The sequence below is a fragment of the Eschrichtius robustus genome, chromosome 13 (assembly GCF_028021215.1).
Source record: "Eschrichtius robustus isolate mEscRob2 chromosome 13, mEscRob2.pri, whole genome shotgun sequence".
Lineage (NCBI taxonomy): Eukaryota > Metazoa > Chordata > Mammalia > Artiodactyla > Eschrichtiidae > Eschrichtius > Eschrichtius robustus.
Genome location: NC_090836.1, coordinates 2,313,584 through 2,333,312, shown reverse-complemented (window position 1 = coordinate 2,333,312; position 19,729 = coordinate 2,313,584). Strand labels below are relative to the sequence as shown.

Sequence of the window (19,729 nt, the reverse complement as noted above, 5' to 3'; positions counted from 1 at the left end):
GTTCCATTGATCTGTATTTCTGTTTTTGTGCCAGTCCCATACTGTCTTGATTACTGTTCTTGCTTTGCTTTAAATAACAGCATAGTAGAAAACTCTATAGTGTCCATATGGAATAACTTACCAGTGGAGTAATAATCTCCTAAAATTCAAAATACCATTTATACCTTGATTAATTCTCTTGGCATTCTTATCCTATTTTACTCTACTCCTGAGAGTCCCCAGACTCTTAGAAAATTGGCAATTCAGAGTAAGATTAAAATATGCAGCTCCTTTATAGATGAAATGTAAGACCACAATGTAAAAATCTCGATTATCTGATATTTTTCTTCTATTAGCATTAGGCTTCCTGGAAAGAGATAATTTAACAGTGATAGTCACCCATACCAGTGAATATTAGAATTTGGTACAGGTATTTACTATCCATTTCATTGATTTATACCTCTCTAATGTTTATATGGCAGTTTGTGGTTTTCAAAGCACTTTCATACTTATTGTCTCTGAGTCACCAACTCTGATTAACTGGGTCCAGTTCCTGTGATTCCTGATGAGAAGGGCGCCCCGCCTAGTCTTGAGGCTTGGTGGTGTTCTTTTGACATATATTGGGTGTGTTCAGCATGAACACCTCGTGATGAATCGTTATTTAGGGTATGCCAGAAATGAAGTCATATTCTTAAGTTAAGGAAAGGAAGAAAATCCAGTAGCTTAAAGTTACTTTTGAATAAGTAGGAAAATACTTTTTTTGAGATTAACTAATTCAGATTTGGTAATTGACTTTTTTCCCCCCTCACTTAAGTGGAGGTAATTTTCTATTTAATACTGGAATATAGAAGGTAAGACTGTTAGATGTATTTAGGATTATGAAACTGAGCAGTAACTGTCAAGAGTAATAAATGTTATTCACTAATATTCTAAATTCGCCTATTTATGACAATCCCACATTTTCTCTTCGTTTATTTTTAATCTCCTTGTTATGATAGTTCTATAGCTGGTCATTTTTATGATCTCTTAAACTTTGTGTTTAGGTTCATGAGAAAAAATAAAGTTATCTTTGGGTAGGGGACTTGGTGGCTTCCCCCTACTCTGATTTATTACTTGTTTTTCTGCTAATTGCTATGTTACTTTCCGTATTTTCCCTTCTTTCATTCTGGACAACTGTAACTTTTCATTTTAATTAATTAGTGATGTTTTCCTATTACACTGCTCCCACAACGCCCTCCTCCAACCTAAATATAGGTTGCTCTAGAGTTTGCAGTATACATTTTCACTCTTTTCTTTTTCCTCAGCTTTTTCAATGCCAAAAATTGTATATATTTAAGGTGTACAACATGATGCTTTAATCTATGTGTGCATTGTGAAATGGTTACCACAGTCAAGCTAATTAACACATTCATCAACCTTAAATAGTTACCTTTTTTCGTGTGTGTGGTGAGAACACTTTTTAAAAATTGTAGTATAATTGACATATAACATTTTATTAGTTTCTGGTGTACAACATAACAACTCAATATTTGTATACATTGCAAAATCATCACCACAGTAAATCTATTGAACATCCATCAATATACATAGTTATAAATTTTTTTTCTTGTGATGAGAATTTTTAAGATTTATTCTCTTAGCAACTTTGACATATGCGGCACATATTTATAGTCACCATGCTGTACATCACATCCCCAGGACTTACTGTTTTGTAACTGGAAATGTGTACCTTCTGGTCACCTTCACCCATGTTGCCCACCTCTGACTCCCCACTTCTGGCAGGCTACCGGTCTTTTCTATCTATGAGCTTGGTCTTTTTGCTTTTGTTTTAGATTCCATATATAAGTGCAATCATAATGATATTTATCTACTCTGTCTGACTTATCTCACTTAGCATGTTCTCAAGGTCCATCCATATTGTGACAAATGAAAAGACTTTCCCCCTTTTTTATGGCTGAGTAATATTCCTGTGTGTGTATACATACATACATACGTACATACCACATTTTCTTATCCATTCATCCACTGATGGACACTTAGGTTGTTGAGAACACTTTTTAAGATGTATTCTCTTAGCAAATTTCAAGTATGCAACACAACATTGTTAACTAGAGTCAATATCCTATACATTAGATCCCCAGGACTTATTCATCTTATAACTGAAAGTTTGTACACTTTGACCAACATCTTCCCATTTCCCCCACCCCCAGCCCCTGGCAACCACCCTTCTACCCTCTGCTTTTATGAGTTCACCTTTTTCAGATTCCACATTATAAGCATTATAAGCACATGTTTTTAACATGTGGCATTTCCTTCTCATTCTTCCTTGGAGTGTCCATTTTTCTGCTTACATTGCCCCTCTATTCTTGGGTGTTGTCTCCTTTTCCCCTTAGTGCCTTTAACTATTTTTAAAAAATATTTATTTATTTTTTTGTCTGCGTTGGGTCTTAGTTGTGGCACGCGGGATCTTCATTGTGATGCGCGGGCTCTCTAGTTGTGGCGCGCGGGCTCCAGAGCGCATGGGCTCTGTCGTTTGTGGGATGCAGCCTCTCTAGTTGAGGCGTGGAGGCTCAGTAGTGGCGGCGCGTGGGCTTAGTTGCCCTGTGGCATGTGGGATCTTAGTTCTCTGACCAGGGATCAAACCCGTGTCCCCCGCACTGGAAGGCAGATTCTTAACCGCTGGACCACCAGGGAAGTCCTGTGCCTTTAGCTATTTATCATAGTTACTTTAAATTCCCTGTCTGATAATTCCAACATGTGTGTCAAATGTATGAGTCTTGGGCTTCCCTGGTGGCGCAGTGGTTGGGAATCTGCCTGCCAGTGCAGGGGACACGGGTTCGAGCCCTGGTCCGGGAAGATCCCACATGCTGCGGAGCAAATGGGCCCATGAGCCACAATTACTGAGCCTGCGCGTCTGGAGCCTGTGCTCCGCAATGGGAGAGGCCGCGACAGTGAGAGGCCCGCGCACCGCGATGAAGAGTGGCCCCCGCTTGCCGCAACTGGAGAAAGCCCTTGCACAGAAATGAAGATCCAACGCAGCCATAAATTAAAAAAAAAAAAAAAAAATATATATATATATATATATATATATATGAGTCTTATTTTTTACTAGCAGGGGCTAGAGTGGGAGAAATGCCCTTTCCCCAGGTAGGACAAAACTGTTAAAATGTTTACTCCTGAGGGTCTGTCTTTGGATAGAGTACACTTTGGGCATATTTCACAATTGTTACTCTTCCCCTCCTGCAGCCAGAACCACAAGGGGATTTTTGTTGGCTCTTCACTGTGAGACCCTGGTGTGGTTCCTGGATTAAAGCCCATGAAAGTATGGGCCCCCCTAAAACCGCCGGCCCTGGGACTTTCCTCACTCTTTTGCTTGTACGTCCACACTCAGCCCCCAGCAGTTCCTTAAAATTACCACTTAAGTGTTTCTGCTCACAGCTTCTGCTCCAGGTGAGCAGATCTCAGCTTCAGCTCTGTGGGTTTGCCAGTGTCTCTTGATGTTGGAGAGGTAATTTTTCCTGTGACCTCAGTTCTCTGATAGGTCCTAGAAAAGTCATTGATTTTCTGTTTTTCAACTTTTTCTTGTAAGAATAGTAGTGATGACTTCTGAGTTTTTTACACGTTGGAACTGAAGTTCCAGTAGTTTCCCGTATGGAACAGGCCTACTCATTCTTGTTTTATGAAGGTATTTGTATGAATTTTGCTGTTTAGAATAAAATCTAAAATAATAATATAATAAAAACAATTTATTAATTATATTTGGGAATCAGCTTTAGTTTTATTCATTAACACATAACTGTTTATGGACTCAGTAAGTTAACCTATGCCCAGGAATTTGTAAGTAGATCACAGGGATCTTAATTAACAATATACCTGTCTTATACGCTTTTTCAGTTCTGCTAGATGTTGAATGAATTTGACTATTTTATCATGTCTGTTTCTAAACTTAATTTATATTGGAAATTGCCTTATTGAAAAGAAAAAAACCTTTGACTTTAAAAAAATGTCTTAAATGAGAGCATATTTCCTAATGTAAGATTGAGATAAGAGTCTAGTAATAAAATGTAAGACCCAGAATAATTGTTAAATATCATATTTCAGATTTTATCCCATTCTAGTAGATAAGTGCTTCCCTAGCATTATTACATTTTAAAAGCAGGGCAGTGAAATAAGTCAGACAGAGAAAGACAAATACTGTATGATCTCACTTATACGTGGAATGTAAAAACCAAAAACTGAACTCATAGATACAGAGACCAGATTGGTAGTTGTCAGAAATGGAGGGCTATGTGTGTGTGTGTGTGTGTGTGTGTTTGTGTAATGGGTGGAGGTGGTCAAAAGGTACAAACTTTCAGTTATAAAAAAAAAATGTAACTGTGTAGTGATATTTTGTCTATGTAATATTTAAGCAGAGAAGAACCTTATAAATTGATGACTAGCTATTAGATGTTTGATAATACCCTGTTGAAATTGGAGTATAGGTGGCTTTTGGGGACATGGTTTGCCCACTGCCACTGTATGTATGTCTGATAGAATTTGGACATTTTCTTTGTAGGCACATGAGGCAGCAATGGAAGCCAGAGCCAGTCCAGAGATGAGTGATCGAATACAGCAATTGGAGAGAGAGATTGCCAGGTACAAAGATGACTCTAGCAAGGCCCAGGCAGAAGTTGACCGCCTCTTGGAAATCTTGAAGGAGGTGGAAAATGAGAAGAATGACAAAGATAAGAAGATTGCTGAGTTGGAAAGGTAAGGAAAGGGAAGCTGAAGAGGCACTCTCTATGTTAGAGAGGTTGAAGGATGGTTTTAAAACTATGTACTTTTCGGGACATATTTTTCCAATATATCTGCCTCTCTGAATTTACTTTATTACCTACTTTTTATTCTAAGTCAGTGTAACTTCACTGTTGCAGTCTCTGAACGGCAACACAGAGTGGGAATAGATTGGGAAGCTGTGGACTTCAGCATCATTGATTGGAAAGAGAAAGTATTCATTGATTAAGAAGTTAAAGTTTTCTACTGGCTAATCAAGAGAGTGCAGATAGCCACTTGCTCTCTCATTATTTATTTATCTGTTTAAGGAACAAATGAACCTCAAGTTCAAGGAGTTAAAATTTTTAATTGGTTTAGACCTTTTATGTTGAGCCGTTGCTCTTTTGGGCTGTGAATTTTTAGACTCTGTATTGTGGAGAAGCAAGCTATTACATTGGTACATAGGTCAAATTTAGAAGGAGGGACATTTTGAGGACAGTTTAGGACACTTGGATGTGATTTTTTTACTGAGCTCTGACTTTGACTTCTTCAAAATGAGCTTTGTTTAAACAGAACCAGCCAGATAGCTCTCTTGGAATTTTCTTTGCCTTTTTTTCTTGTTAGGGTATTTTGTACTAAAGATAAAGCGTATGCCTCTTGGCCTCTTCCTTTACACCATGTATTTAACATAAATTCACAAGTGCATAGAAATAGTTCTTCCAGTAGAACTGCATTAATCACTGTATTCTGAACAGTCAGAGAGACTGGCAGTGACAGAATGAAGTCATTAATCCGTGTGACTCCTTTGAGCCTGATTCATAGAAGTATTTTATTTTCATGCTCTTGAATGTTGGGAAGTAGTAGGCTACTTTCATAAGTTGTTTACTAAGTTTTAAATTTTTAGGATATTGGTAGACTTGATATTTTCCCCTAGAAGTAATTTTTTCCTCTTGTTCTGTACCCATAGAATTTTGATTTTCAAAAAACTAAAAGGATAAAGTCCAACCCTCACAATTCTTCTTCACTAAGTTGAAAGTGTGAATAAATGAGCTGATCACCTACTCATTTGTTTCCTCTTATTTTGATATTAACTCTATTCATGTTTTCTGGTCTGGTTCTGGATAAGATGGGTGGATAAAGTTCTTTAAGTCAGAATTAACAAATTATCAGAGTCTCAAGATTAGATTATGTATGTTTTTTGTACGTCTTCCCTGTTTGCACTGCATCTTTACCCCCAGCACACGTGCACGTGCACACACACACACACTCTCTCCTTACATACTTGCATAAGTACATGCCTTTCTTTGCTTTTGTGTCACCCTGAAATCAATAGCAGTACTTCATAGATTTAATTTATTTTAATTTTCTTCATTTTTTATTTTTTTTTGAAATCAGACTTTTATTCAACTCTTAATTTCATAGATTTTAAAATACGATACTTCTGATGGATTAGTGACTTCCCACTAAATGTATTTCAGTATTTCAGAAAAGAAATTTCTTGATAAAGTTTTATTTTTCAGTTTGATTTTTTTGTATTAGAACTCTGCATTGAAATTATTGCTTGCTATTCTAGATACCTTGCTTGAAAAATGTTTCAATTCATTTTTGGACCCAATACTGATTTTGGGAGATGGACGTGATTTGAACGAGAGTAAGAAATAGAATTAAATCTATATTTGATATCCAAAGCACACCGGATAGCTTTTATTAGCCACTGTATTTCTCACATTTTGGGAAAGAGTTGTAAATGATCTGTTCTTTCCACAGAATATTACTTATAAATTTGAAAAAGTACTATAGAATTTTGTCCTCTGGTCATGTAACATTGTAATCTTATTTTAAGATTCATCGCACAGTTTCTTGGCTACCAAGAAAAGAAACAGTTTTAAAAACTCAATTGCTACTGGCTTTGTAATTTGTTACTGAGCAGCATAGTTTAAGATGGGAATAAAAGATGATTGGAATTGTTTTATGCCTTTTCTTCCCAGAGTTTTAGTACTGAGCTGCGTGTGCGTGGCTGCTGTGTTTCTTACTAACCCTTTGCTTCTTATGTTGCTATTCCACTATTTCCTGGGTGTGGGTGTCTGGCTCCCTGTCATTTATCATCTGAGTTTCTTCACCTTTCTTTTGGCCTGTCTTATCCTGGTCCTATTCCATTGGGGTTTTGGTCTCTGTGTCTGTCTGTGTTCATATCCCTCTTGGCCATGCTGTTTCTCAGAAAGCCAGCCTCCCGCACTTTGTACCTTCCACGCCACGTTTCTGTCCCTGCACCGTCAGGGGGGTTTGTTTGGGACGTCCTGGGAAAGTGGGTGTTAAGTAAGGCTACAGTTCTGTACTAGGGGAGTTGCTGCTGCCACTCTTGCTGCTGCTGGGGCTTGCTGGGGGTTTTGCTTGATCAGAATTAAAGACCAGCTGGTTATATATCCAGTTGAACAGTACCTCTTAGGTCCATTGCTTGTGGATAAAGTATGTGTTCTCTCTGGTAAGATTCTGATATTGTTGGATATAATTGTCTTATTCTTGGTTTCTAGCCCATCTTTTATGTGGTGGTTCTTTTGCTGGAGTGCCCTTTAAGTAGTAGCCTCTCAGGCGATGCAGCTGTAGCGCCACACCCTAATTCAGGAAGTAGCATGCATTTTTACTGGGTGTTCAGCAACCTTCTAAGTGCAAAAATGACAGCAGAATGTTATCATTGGGCTAAAGAAAATTCTTATTATTCTTTAAAAATTTCCTAGTACTTATGTAAGATTCTCCAATATTAATAGGTTTAGATTAAATCATGAAGAGTTCCAAGACGTATTCTTTGTGGTCTTGAGAAAAACAAATAGTCCCTTACACTGCTCTTACAGAACAATAGTAGTTCCTGTCAGATGATTTAGTGTTGTACCTGTGTCTTGAGCTACTGCAGTTTTAAAACGAGGATTATGTAGGCCTACCCATACATCTGCAAATACAAAATATTTTTTCCAATTAAATCTAAGAAGTACTATTTCTAAATTCATATTCCGTACTATCAGTTGGAGTTCAACCAGAGAGGCAGAACCAGTAGGAGAGATACATACATATATTTATATATATATGATATATATATATCAGTTTTATTACAAGGAATTGTCTTGCATGATTGTCAGCAGCTGGCTAAGCAAGTCTGAAATGTGTATGGGAAAGCTGTCAGGAGGAGACCACCTGCAGGATAGAACTCCCGTGGGCATGGGCCAGAACTGTGGTCCGCAGGCAAAATTTCTTTCCTTTCCTTGGGAAACCTGCTTTTAGGGCCTTCCGAAGAATTGAGATATGCCCACTTCGATTATCTGGGATAGTAATCTCCTTTACTTTAATGGATTATAGGCTTTATTTATGTCCGCAAAATACCTTCATAGCAACATCTAGATTAGTGTTGGATTAAGTTAACTGGGTGCTGTAGCCTACCCAGGTTGTCACTTCAAGAAAGTCATCACCTGGTGGTTCTGGATAGTCTCCACAGATGATTTTAAGGGAGAAAATAATAGTAAAAACAAACCTAAAGATTGACATGTTATATAAGTAGATTGATTTAGATTAGCATGAGGAACCCAAAATGTAAATTGAATATTTCTCTTCTAAAGTGAGCATTTTATAGTTTCTGTTCAGATGCGTGATGAATAGCCTTTTCTTTGGCATAATGTTTAAAATGTTTAGTAATGTAGGCTGATGAGATTCTGATAGTAGTATCTTTTCAGACTCCTGAAAGAATTGCTTGTTGTCTGCTCTTTCTCTCGTGTCCCTTTAGCTAAATACCCATGCCATGGCAGTATACTGGGAGCATTATCTCCCGTGCATAATTTTGCTTCTGTATTTGCTTTATGACATTTTTTTTTCTGATACAGAAGCACTAATGAATCTGCAGAGTTTGGTGTTTGCACTGGAAATCCTCAATTTACTCTAAAGTGAGGTTTATTTAAATTACATTCAGCATCCCACTTAGAAACTTTTATGTTTGGAGAATGACACCCATCTTCTGATTTTTCACATAATTTAGGTATCAAGGATTGCCTTTGGTTTATGAAAGTTAGGAATTTTCAGTGATGTAAAGAATAATAGAATATTATTGTGTAACTTAAATAATTTATAAGAAATTTGGATTTAGTATATTTCCTGATTTGTGGGAATATAAAAACTGGAATTTTAATGGATGTAGATTTCATTTGGGGTTGTGTTTTGAAATTTATAAGAGGGACTAAAAGATGAGAAGAAAGGATGTTTTCTTAGACATGTTTAATCTTGAAAACCCTAAAGTTCTTTTTATTCCTTATTCCTTTTACCTGGTTACTCTCCCTTTAAATATGCATCTCTAAAAACACTACTGTTAAGTAAGATTTGTAGTTATCAAGCTCTTGAGAATAATAGCCAATCTGTGAGTTTAGTTTTTCTCTCCATAACTCACTCTCCTCTTTGCCACAAAATATACCCTTTCCTTCTTCATTAATTAATGAATTAATTTTTCTACTTATGAAGGCTCTTATTTGCTGGTCACTGTTCTGGGCTCTGGGGACACAACAGGGAACAAAGCAAACAAAATCTCTGCCTTCAAGGAGTTTATCATCTAGCCTCAGAAGACGAAAGCTCCAGCAAGGAGCGGACTTTTCCTCTGTAGGCGATGCTGGCAGAGGCATTCTTCCACAGCTTGCCGGTACCTAGAAATTTCAGTGAGGAGGTTTCCATTTGCGGTCTGGTTGAGCTCTCCTAGGAAGTAATACTTAACATACTCAATGTGTGCCCCAGGATACAGAATTATTATAGAAAAGGGGCTTCTTGTTGAACTTCAGACTCTTAAGTCTGGTCTTCTAATTTTTGTGACCAGTATTAAATGCTAATGACTTGAGAGGTTGTTTGGATAGAAGGCTAGCAGGTTGTTTTGGATCCTAGGCTCCTAATTTTAGGTCCTAGAACTGTAGCATAGATGGAGATGTAAAATGGAGAGGGAAAGCCAGGATAGTGTGCTGCTACTGGTACTATTCTGACAAAGGCAAGAGAACCAGGAATCAGTGTTGTTATTTACACACACACACACACACACACACACACATATATGTATAGGTACATAAGCACATTTTGGAGCCAGTCTCATAAGTCGATTTATATTAGGTTTTTATTAGGAGGAAACTTAGTTTTTCTGCTTTGTGATGGTTGCTTTCATTTTCTTTGCTAACTGTCTTTTCCAGACCTCATCTAGAACTATTAGTTCTAGGCTTTTACATCATGATTAAACTTAAATTTTGTGGACTAGCAAGAAAACTTAACCTGTGTTTATAATGTTTCCAAGGGAACTACATTCTGGTTTATAAACAACTGGCTGTATTAAAAAACTGGTATATGATGTATTCATAAGATTGGAGCTGCTTGATTTTTTTTTTAAAGCAAGGGTGTTCCCAGTTTGCTCAGAATTCAGGCTCAAGGTAGTTAGCCCCTGAATTAACTGTCTAAGTTGCTAAAGCAGTAACTGTTAACCTCATTTTGGTAAGTGAGAGGAATCTATACTTCTGTAGTTCAAGATCAACATAATGAACTGAGCTTGAACACAAAGAATGGGGTCGTTTTCCCATCATGCCGGGAGTGAGATTTAGTCTGTGGTGTTGTTTGCACGCGTGCATGTGTAAGAGAAAGTACTTCTCTGGTGGTATTTGGAGAATTTAGGGAAGATAGTTGCTAGGCTTAAATCCTCATGGCTCGAGGATATGACCTTTTAAGTTTTTTTATTTGCTTTTAAAGCTTACTAGTACCTGAAATTTTATGTAGTGAAAATGGAGTTATTTTTATTTTTTATAAATCTTTCAAAATGTGTTGGCAAACTTAGAGTTTACAGGATATTTCCAACTTTTGGTCTGATATTAGTAGATTTAGCTCTTTGTTTTCTTTAAAACTGGGCTTTAGAATTAGGAGATGAATGCTTTTTTGTTATCTGCTTTTTCTGAGTATTTTCTCTTTGACTAAAATTTTCTTTCCCCTTATTCATTTGTGGGAATTTGACCCCTTTTAATTGTTATCTTTTTTTGGGGAAAAAAAAAACTTTACTGACCTCTCTTAGGTAGTAATTTCTCTTTCCTTTTTTTTTTTTTTTCTTTGTTTGTGCTTTTGTTATAGTATCTATCACATTCTGTCCCAGGACTGTACAGTGTTGTGGGCCCAATAAATACATACATTAAAACATAGAGACACAGCTCCTTTCTCATTTTACTGTCTAATCATCCCACATTTCTTCACTTTTATCTTTCCATCCCCCACACATTCAGACTGTTCATCAAACAGATGGAGATTTAATAGTCCCTTATACCCTTGTTTGTTATATTGAATATATTTTTATATTTGTTTCTTCTATATGTTTGTAATATGTTTACCATTGCACATATACTTTTCTTTCTGTAAAAATATAAGTAAACGCATATGCATTAAATATTCTTATTTAATATAATTCAGTAGGATTACTTTTCTATCTGCAGGTTAAACAAAAGTATAGATAACATCTCTCTTCTGTCACAGTGAAATACCAATTCTAACTTGTATTTTTACATGTTAACGTCACTGAAACTGGGATACGTGAATAAATAATGACGTGATTTAATTGGTATATATTTTTTTATTTCTTGGTAATACATAAAGTAATGGCACATCTTCTTCCTTTGGTGAATTGATATTGAAGATGTGTGCAAAGAGAGTGAATAAGATTATTTCAGTGACTGGGGGTGGAAGGAAGTATTTCCAAATTAGTGTTATCTTCTCATGCATTCCATTTTAAATGTGTGTAACCAGATGAATATGTTTACTATTATAATTAGATATTTGACTATTTTAACTGCATCCTGAAAGTTTATTTGCTTAGGTTGACCTAAAATTCTTTTTGACATTTTCATTTGGAAAGTGGGTTTTATGTTTGTGATTTTATATTGGTATCACAGTATATTCAGGCATCTATGGCACAGTATAAGCTGAGAATATAAACCTACATATTTAATCTTCATATTTGTAAATATTTTTTCTGTAAAGAAATCCCGAATTGATCATTCAGCTTAATGTCTTCAGAAATCTCCCATAGGGAAATTAATATTAAGCTGTATATAGATTTGGCGTAAACTAGTGTACAATTCATGAGGAAAATGGTTCCTTAAAGCATTTTCTTACTTTTAAATTTATAGTCATGTATCTTTGATCCACGAAGGGCAGTGTTGGTGAATGTGGTCTTGACGTAGTTGGAATAGAGGAGAAATGAGTGTGGTGATTGTGTGTGCTTTCTTGAGGGAGAATGGGTTGCGTTTTAAAAAATGAAAAGAAAAAGGGAAAACGAGATGCCGCAAGTGTTGTAACGGAAGGCGGCTGGTTCTTTATCCGATCCTGCTGGCTTCAGCTTGCTTTCTGGGGGGGGCCGCTTGTTTCTTCCTTCTTCCTCCTAGATGAATTTCACTGATTTCATTTAAAAGAAGAATAAATCACACTGCTTTACATAGTCAGTTCTATTAGGCCATCTTCCTAAAGTTTCTTGTGGGCACAGCACCTTATAATTTATTACAGTCTTGATAGAAATTTTGATGGTTACCTCAAGTTTTTACTTTACACTGGAAACATTAGAATTATATATAGTTACTCTATATGCAGATTTTTTTTCTCCTAAATTTATTTCCCAAGAGCTAAAGTTTGATGCCAAAGTGAAATATGACTCCTGAACTGTAAAATAGTTAAAAAGATCCTTAAGGTTGCTCACTCTCGACAGGAATAAGCTTAGTTTTTCTTTTTTCAGGGATTTTCTCGTGTCTCATATAAAGCTTTGCATCTATATGAGATTTCAGTGAGTGTCATCATTGATCTAAAATTATTCTAACGTAATGTGTCATAACCAACAAAAATAAAAAAGATCATTGGGAACAGTCATTTAGATAAATGATTGACCTCTCTTTGACTTTGAACATTGTCTGCATTCTACACTGTTTTCCAAATGCCAAAGATCCATGGATTTTTGTGGATCCCTTCAGGAATCTGTAAGCATCATAGGACATATAAAGTATGTCCAGGAGGTGCGTCAGCAGACCTACATTCCTCTCACGGATCCACCACGTACTCGCTGTGTGGTTGTGAGGAGTTTTGTTTGTCATTTTGTTTCTCTGTTTTTCATCTATTTATCTTATATAATGGCGACCATAAATCTTGTTATCCTTGCCTTTCATTATTCTGACAATGAGTTTTAAAAAACTCTCGTTTTAGTACTGAAATATTAGAAAACATTAAAGTGCAAGTTGAAATGGTGCTTGCATTCAAGAAATAAACTTCTTGTTTTAGATTCTTAAAGTAAAATTTAGATCCTGAAGGTAAGCTGGATGGCGCTGGCTGTTAGAAGTCTTAAGTATTTGGAGGATAATATCGATACTACTTTCAATGAAATTGATTAACGTTTAAAAAGGGAAAACTGCCTGTTGTTATGAAAAGCAATAATGAACCTCAGGGGCTTCGTGCTAGGGTAGGAATATGAAGCATGGCTACTTTGCATGTCTTTCTGCTGAGCAGTATTGGAAATGAATTGATGTTTATAGAGCCATATATTCTTCATTATTGCTTTTAGATTGCACCTTTGGGGGTGGATTTGATAGATTTGGAATGAGAAATAATGGGTGTAATTAGGAAAACATTATTTTCACATTTGAGAAAATTATTTCAAAATTTTCCAAATGAATTAGAGTTCTGTATTCTACAGAATAACTGAAGCTGTCAGTGTTTTTCTGCTTTTGCTCCTGGATAACTTGGGTCTAAGAAATGGACTGGGGTGGGTAAAGGCGTTGTCAGTTCTAAGATGGGTGTGTATAGAACTAAGCTGGCTGACGTTGTAGGATCACAGTTAGCTACTTAAACGAGAAGGGGAGCAGCTAGCCTTCTTTTCTTTTCCTTTGTGTTTAAGAAACTACTTTTTTTCCTGCCCTAGGAAATGGTAAATTTTAGACAAAATTTGTTCCTTTAGAAACTTACATTAAGGTACAGTGGTGTAATCTAATATGAAAATACACTTGTTGAAAATCTGAAATTACTAATTTTTGTTGCCAGTGCAGAATCTGTGTGACTCCTTTCCCTTCTCTAAATCCTGTGCTTTATATTTTGTCTATGTCTGTGAATAATATTATTTCTGAATATCGCCCTCACTAACTTTTTCTAACTTTCTCTTTCACACTTTCTTCCTGGATTTGCTGTTTCCTTCAGTCTCACCTCAAGGTCAGTATGCTTGTCCTAAAACAAAGATATGTAACAGAACATTGTATACTAACGTTGTCTTGAATTCCTATAAGCAACTGAAATGATGGAACTTATCCCAGTAAAGAGATGTCTAGAAATTCAGTCATGAGTGCAGAAAATGTCATGAATCTTAGATTTATCGGAAGAGTGGATTCACGGTTCTGTGCTTCAAAAGATAGTGAGAGTGGTCAGAAAGCGAGAATCAGACTGACCAGGTTTGGACTGAGAGAGAAACGAAGATGAAAGGAAGCCACTAGAGGAATGAGGAGGTGAAAAATATTGCTTTAATTTTATTATATTTTCATCCAGAGACATTCTGGCTGTTATATTAGTAGGTAAAGTGCAGCATGAAGGAGGGAGGGAAAATTGCCACAGTCTGTGGATTTTTTTAAGAACCTTTGAATTATTTCACGTACGCAGACCTACACTTACTCTTTCAGTTTGGGGTTTGTTTTGTGACTCTGCTGAATGGTAGAACTGGTGGTGACAAAAACAACCACCAGTCCTGCTGTTCATGTGTCACAGGCTCTATGGGAGAAGCTTTACAGGTTTTATTTCAGTTGATCTTCCCAGCAAGTATGTAGAGAGGTTCGTGAATTTCCATTTTTTAGGCGAGTAACACAAGTACAGGGTCCATTAAGTAACTCATCTATCTTCATTAGTAAGTAAATTAGTAAGGGAAGCTGGCAGAAAACAATCAGAAACCTGCATTTTAAAAGTTATTTATTTTGCATATGAGCCATGGCAATGTAAATTAAGGTGTGAGAATTTCTGATAGGGTTCAGAAAATATTGTTAATACCACATGCGTTTTACCTAGCAGCTGTTTTCTAATAATAATGACATCATATGTGCTTACTGTTTATAAAAGTACTTGTCAGCATGTGGGTTACACAGGACAGATTGTTATTCTAATAACATTAGGGAACATGATTTCTACATCTAGGGTGAACCAACTAGTTAGTGGTGGTACTTAGATTTGAAGCTGGATATTCTCATTTCAGCCTCAGGGCTTTTCATACGATATGCACTCTAGCCTAGGAATTAGAGTCCCAGATTGCTCAGGTGTTCTTAGGTCGATTTCTCATCTGTAATTTTCCCATCTGTAAAATTGGAGTAGTTCTCTAATATCTGAAGGGTTGTCGTAAACTTTGAATGAGTTAATGCAGATAGCACTTGGAACAGAGTCTGGCACCGGGTGAGCAGTCAGTAAATGGAGCTGTTATGATTACTCCTTTTTGCTTTTTTCATGGAGTCCTGTTTGGTCCAGGATACCATAGTACGGTGCCATACGTTTCAGGGTCTTTAAAACACTACACTGTGCTCTTGACTCCTGTCAGCATTAATAGAAAGTGCAAAGCTGTGCATGTTATGTGTAGAAGATGATAAAAGAAGCCGTGTCTCTTCTGTAATGACATTTTCAGACTCTATTTTTCAGGTGCTGAAACTTCTATTATAGGTAGAAAGATGAAGTTGAGGCTTTTTTTGGGAAAAAGGTTCTCTTTCCCAAATCTCTCTCCCTGATATTTCTTCTCAGTGCTTAACAATATTTCTGAAAAAGTCTTCTTACCTTTGACTCTTTAAAAATAAGCAGTTTGTTTGGGGTGTGAGTATGTTAAAAAAATAAATCTTTGTTTCATAATTACTTATACGAATCTAATTCATGAAGGGGTTCTTAACCATCCTCTTCCTTCTCTCTACGTATCAGCAGTCTCAGAATGACTCTCTTCGCTCATCCTTGCCTTACATTTGTCAGTGGGAGTAATGTCCCAGCTCTGTTCCGAGGCTAAACTTCCTGTTCATTCCTTCCCTCTGACCAGTTTTCAAAACCTTGTTCCATAAATTGAATCCTCCTTCTCCTTATTTCCCTGTTTCTCTTCTCTTTCTTCCCACTGACTCTCCCAAACATAAAACATAATCCTGGTTTTCCCCATCCTTAAAAAGACATGGAAGCAATCCTTCCAGTGTCTTTTCGTTGGTTTCAGTTCACTACAGTATCTTTTACTTTTTCTTTTCTATTTATTTGCACAGTTTCTGAAAGAATCACTTATGCTTGATGCCTCCACGTTCACACTTCCCATTTATTTTCCAAAGCAATATAACTTGGAATCTTCTCTCAGTGCTGTGCTATAATTGCTTCAGTGGTACTCTTTGCCAAATTTAGTGGACTTGTCTGTCTCGGGCCTACCGGCCTTTCTGGGGTGTTAGATTTTTGACTCTCTTCTTTTTGGAGCTCTGCTTTTTAATAGTTTATGTGACATTGTTTTCTGCTAGCTCTCTTAACCACCTTGTTGACAGTTTTTGGCCTGTTTTGCTTTTCTTCTTTTACATGTTTCTTAATTCTTGATGTTTCTCATGTTCTTTTAAAAAATTCCTTTTTCATCTCCATTATTGGTCACCTGACTTGTTAACTACCAAAGACTCAGTTTTGTTTTGTTTTTTAAACATTTTTATGGAACTCTACTTTGAATAAACCATATTCATTATGGAAGAAATCTTACAGTATTTGCAATAAAAGTAGCAACCACAAATACTGCATTTTAAAAAGTGATTTTCCAATTTTCTACTCTAAATATTTTCTCCACATTGTAGTAAAACAGTTAGGGTGCCACTTAAGTAATTCCAAGTCCGACCACAATTCAGCTTTAGGAGAAAAATATCATGAAGGTTTTTGCCTTGTATTTGGAGGACGTTCCTCTCTAACTTAAGCTTCAAGTGCTCTCATAGTTTTATTGGGAAGTTTTATCACTTTGTTGTGTATTTTGATTTTTGCATGACAGATTTTGATCTAAATGTCTCTAAACAAAACCTTATGAAAGGCTCCAGAAGAATTTGTCCACGGAAGTCATTGGTGTAGGCATAATTCTCTGAGTTACAAGTTAGGTTAATTATAATATTCTTAGCTGATTCATTTTTAGTTAACAGTAAATGCCATTAAACTATACTTATTTCTAAATAAGTTTATTTTTCAAGTAATAAAAAATATAACAAGTTTTGTTTTTCCAGTGGCAAGGATCATTTTGGCTGTAATATATAAAAAACCCTCTTGTCATTCCAGATTGGAATTTAGTGCACTTTTTTTTTTTTAAATATAGAAGCATTTCACCATTTTAATTACGGTTTTGCCAAGACTAGTTGAATAAGTCATCAAGAGAATATAATTTATTGATGGTTTGAGATTGGATTGGATGTTTAGACGACTTCATTGTATGACTTTGGGCAGGGTACTTAATCATTCAGTGTTTGTTTTAGCCTGTTTTGTGTTAATAGTGACAATTACCTGTAGTGTTGTATTTTCGTGTCTCCACTGAGCTTTTCCATTTTGAATGGATTTGTTTCTGCTCTTCCTCCCCTGCCCTCCTCTGTCCGCCTTTCCATTCAGTACAGAGCAGAGATTTTATTTAGAGTGACGATGACTAAAGATTCACACTCTGTATACTTAAACACACATCTCTTTAGTTCCTGTTCAGTGACATTAGCCCCAGAGAATGAATACAAAGAACGAATTCCATGTTTAGATGAAAAGACATGATTCAGTCCGTAATTCATCTTTGCTTTTTATTATATAGCAGCACCTTTGGCTAAAGGCAAGACATTCAGGAAGTGAGGCCTATAAATGTCATCTCTTTCACTCTTAGATCTAAACAGATTAAGCGCAATATTATTATTACCCATGTTTTATTTAGCAGTGGCCTTTGCAGACCTGTCTTCATGACAAATGTTTGGAATCTGTGGGATACTTCCTACTAACTGTGTCAAGACCAGAGTCCCTGTATTGTTATGTAATAAAATTTCAATACTTTATGACTTGCTCAAGTACATTCCTGTTGCTATAGTCTGTTTCATCTAGTTTGTTGAAAGAGTTCTACATTGATTTCTAAAATCAAACTAGGTCATACAACCATTTCTCTGCACATTTTAGAAAATTTTTTTCATTATTGACTGATGCTAGTCAGCAACTAAAACCTCATAAGATGTCATTCACAAAAAGAAGTCTAGTAGAATTGTGAGGGCTTAGTTATTTCCTTACTTTTTAGCCAAAGTGTTCAGGGCTCTGTAGGCCAAGAGCATTTCTGACCCTGTGGGATCTATTTACAAGGAGTTCCACGTATGGGCAAGGGTTTATCATCTGAGAGAATGATCTGTTGTTAATTGCATTTTTTGCTTCCATTTGTCATTCTTTTGGCGTTCTTAAATACCTTTATTGTTCAAGAGTATATTTCCTAATTTATTTTCCTTTCAAGCAATAAAATTGCCTGGAGTTTTTTGTAGTAGGCCACATAAGCACAGTGTAGCCACACCTCTGTTAACTAACTTCTCCTAAAATAAAATAGTGTTACTGTTTTGGATGATTCATTGGTAGAAATAAGCGTGTGAACACAGACTTGTGCTGATCCACCTAACTCTTCCACTGAAGAGTATTGAATTTCATGCCATTATGCCTTGAGAAGTGGTAAATGTTGCTTTTCTAGATAGCAGTTGTAGATAACTACCTAGTATTCTGTAGATGAGCTAAAGATGGCAAATTCAATAGAGAAGGGAGGAAAGACTAACTTTACAATCAGTCAAGATTTGAGTTTCTGTAGGGTTGTCAGATTTAGCAAAAAAAAAATATGAGATGCCCAGTTAAAATTGAATTTCAGATATGTACTGAATAATTTTTTGTATTAATATGTCATAAATATTGGGACATACTTATACTAAAACATTATTTGTCGTTTATCTGAAATATGAATTTGACTGGATGTCCTGTATTTTATCTGACAAACCATGATGATGTAGTTTGCAGACAAAGCAACTTTTATAGAATGTGTTGAGAGGAGACCTCACCACAGGCTGTCATTACCTGATTTAAAGGATGTTAATTAAATATAGACCACGGTGGCTTTTATGGTCTCATTATTAGTTCAGTTTATTGATGCAACTCTCAGGCCGAGTTGAATGAATTCTTTTCTAATTGTTGCATCCTCCCTTTGATTTGTTTCCATGAATCCCCTTCGATTTGTTTCCAAAAGTTTGGAAATCTGATTATATCATCTCCCTACATAAAGTCTTACACATTTAGAATAAACTGCAACTTCCTTGCTCAGCATGATATAATTATGTGGCTTTCATTTACCTTTGGCTTCCTTTTCCTTTGTTCTGCTCCAGCTTTAAGCTGCAGTCATAGTGTATGTGGCTTCTCCCAACGGGACACGTTCTCCTTTTATCAGGGCTTTAGTCCTGCTGTTCTCTCACCTAGTAACCTTTGGACTAATCCCTTAGGAAAGTTCAGAGGTAGATCATTTTCCAGGAAGTTTTTCCCGATCATCACGACCACCCCTGACCCCTTTTCTGGGCACTTTCTTATAGCACTTAGTATACCCTGTATGTGCTTGGACGCCTGGGAGGTGTTTGAGAGCAGGAACTATTTTTATTCGTGGATTGATATTTCTCATGCTTGGTACATGAGAGAGGTGTTTAAACAAATACTTGTCTACCTAATGAGTAAGGAGAATGTAAAGACCTTCACAGACTGTCAAAGCATAGACAAATGTAGATCCTCTTGCATTCCAGAGCCCATGTTCTCCTGAGCAGTGCCTTAAACATATTTTTTGATTGGTAATCATGATTCCAGTCTGGTGAAATTAGTCTTCTTTACCTGTCACCTAGCATTTGGTCTAGCTTTCTTATCTTAGTGTGGAGGCAGCGGAGTTGGATAGGGAGCTTCAGAAGTAGATAGGATGATCTGTTGCTTAAGCTGGGGCCCTGGA

General features: G+C 36.4%; 1 protein-coding gene across 5 annotated transcripts in view; it reads left to right on the top strand.

Annotated features, from left to right (window-relative positions):
* ERC1 (ELKS/RAB6-interacting/CAST family member 1) overlaps positions 1–19,729 on the top strand; it is a 420,180-nt gene that overhangs the window by 153,823 nt on the left and 246,628 nt on the right. For all 5 annotated transcript variants that reach the window (XM_068560632.1, XM_068560635.1, XM_068560636.1 and 2 more), the window contains one exon: positions 4,535–4,728. In XM_068560632.1, coding sequence (XP_068416733.1) covers positions 4,535–4,728 — 194 coding nt within the window. The remainder of the gene's footprint in view (positions 1–4,534; positions 4,729–19,729) is intronic.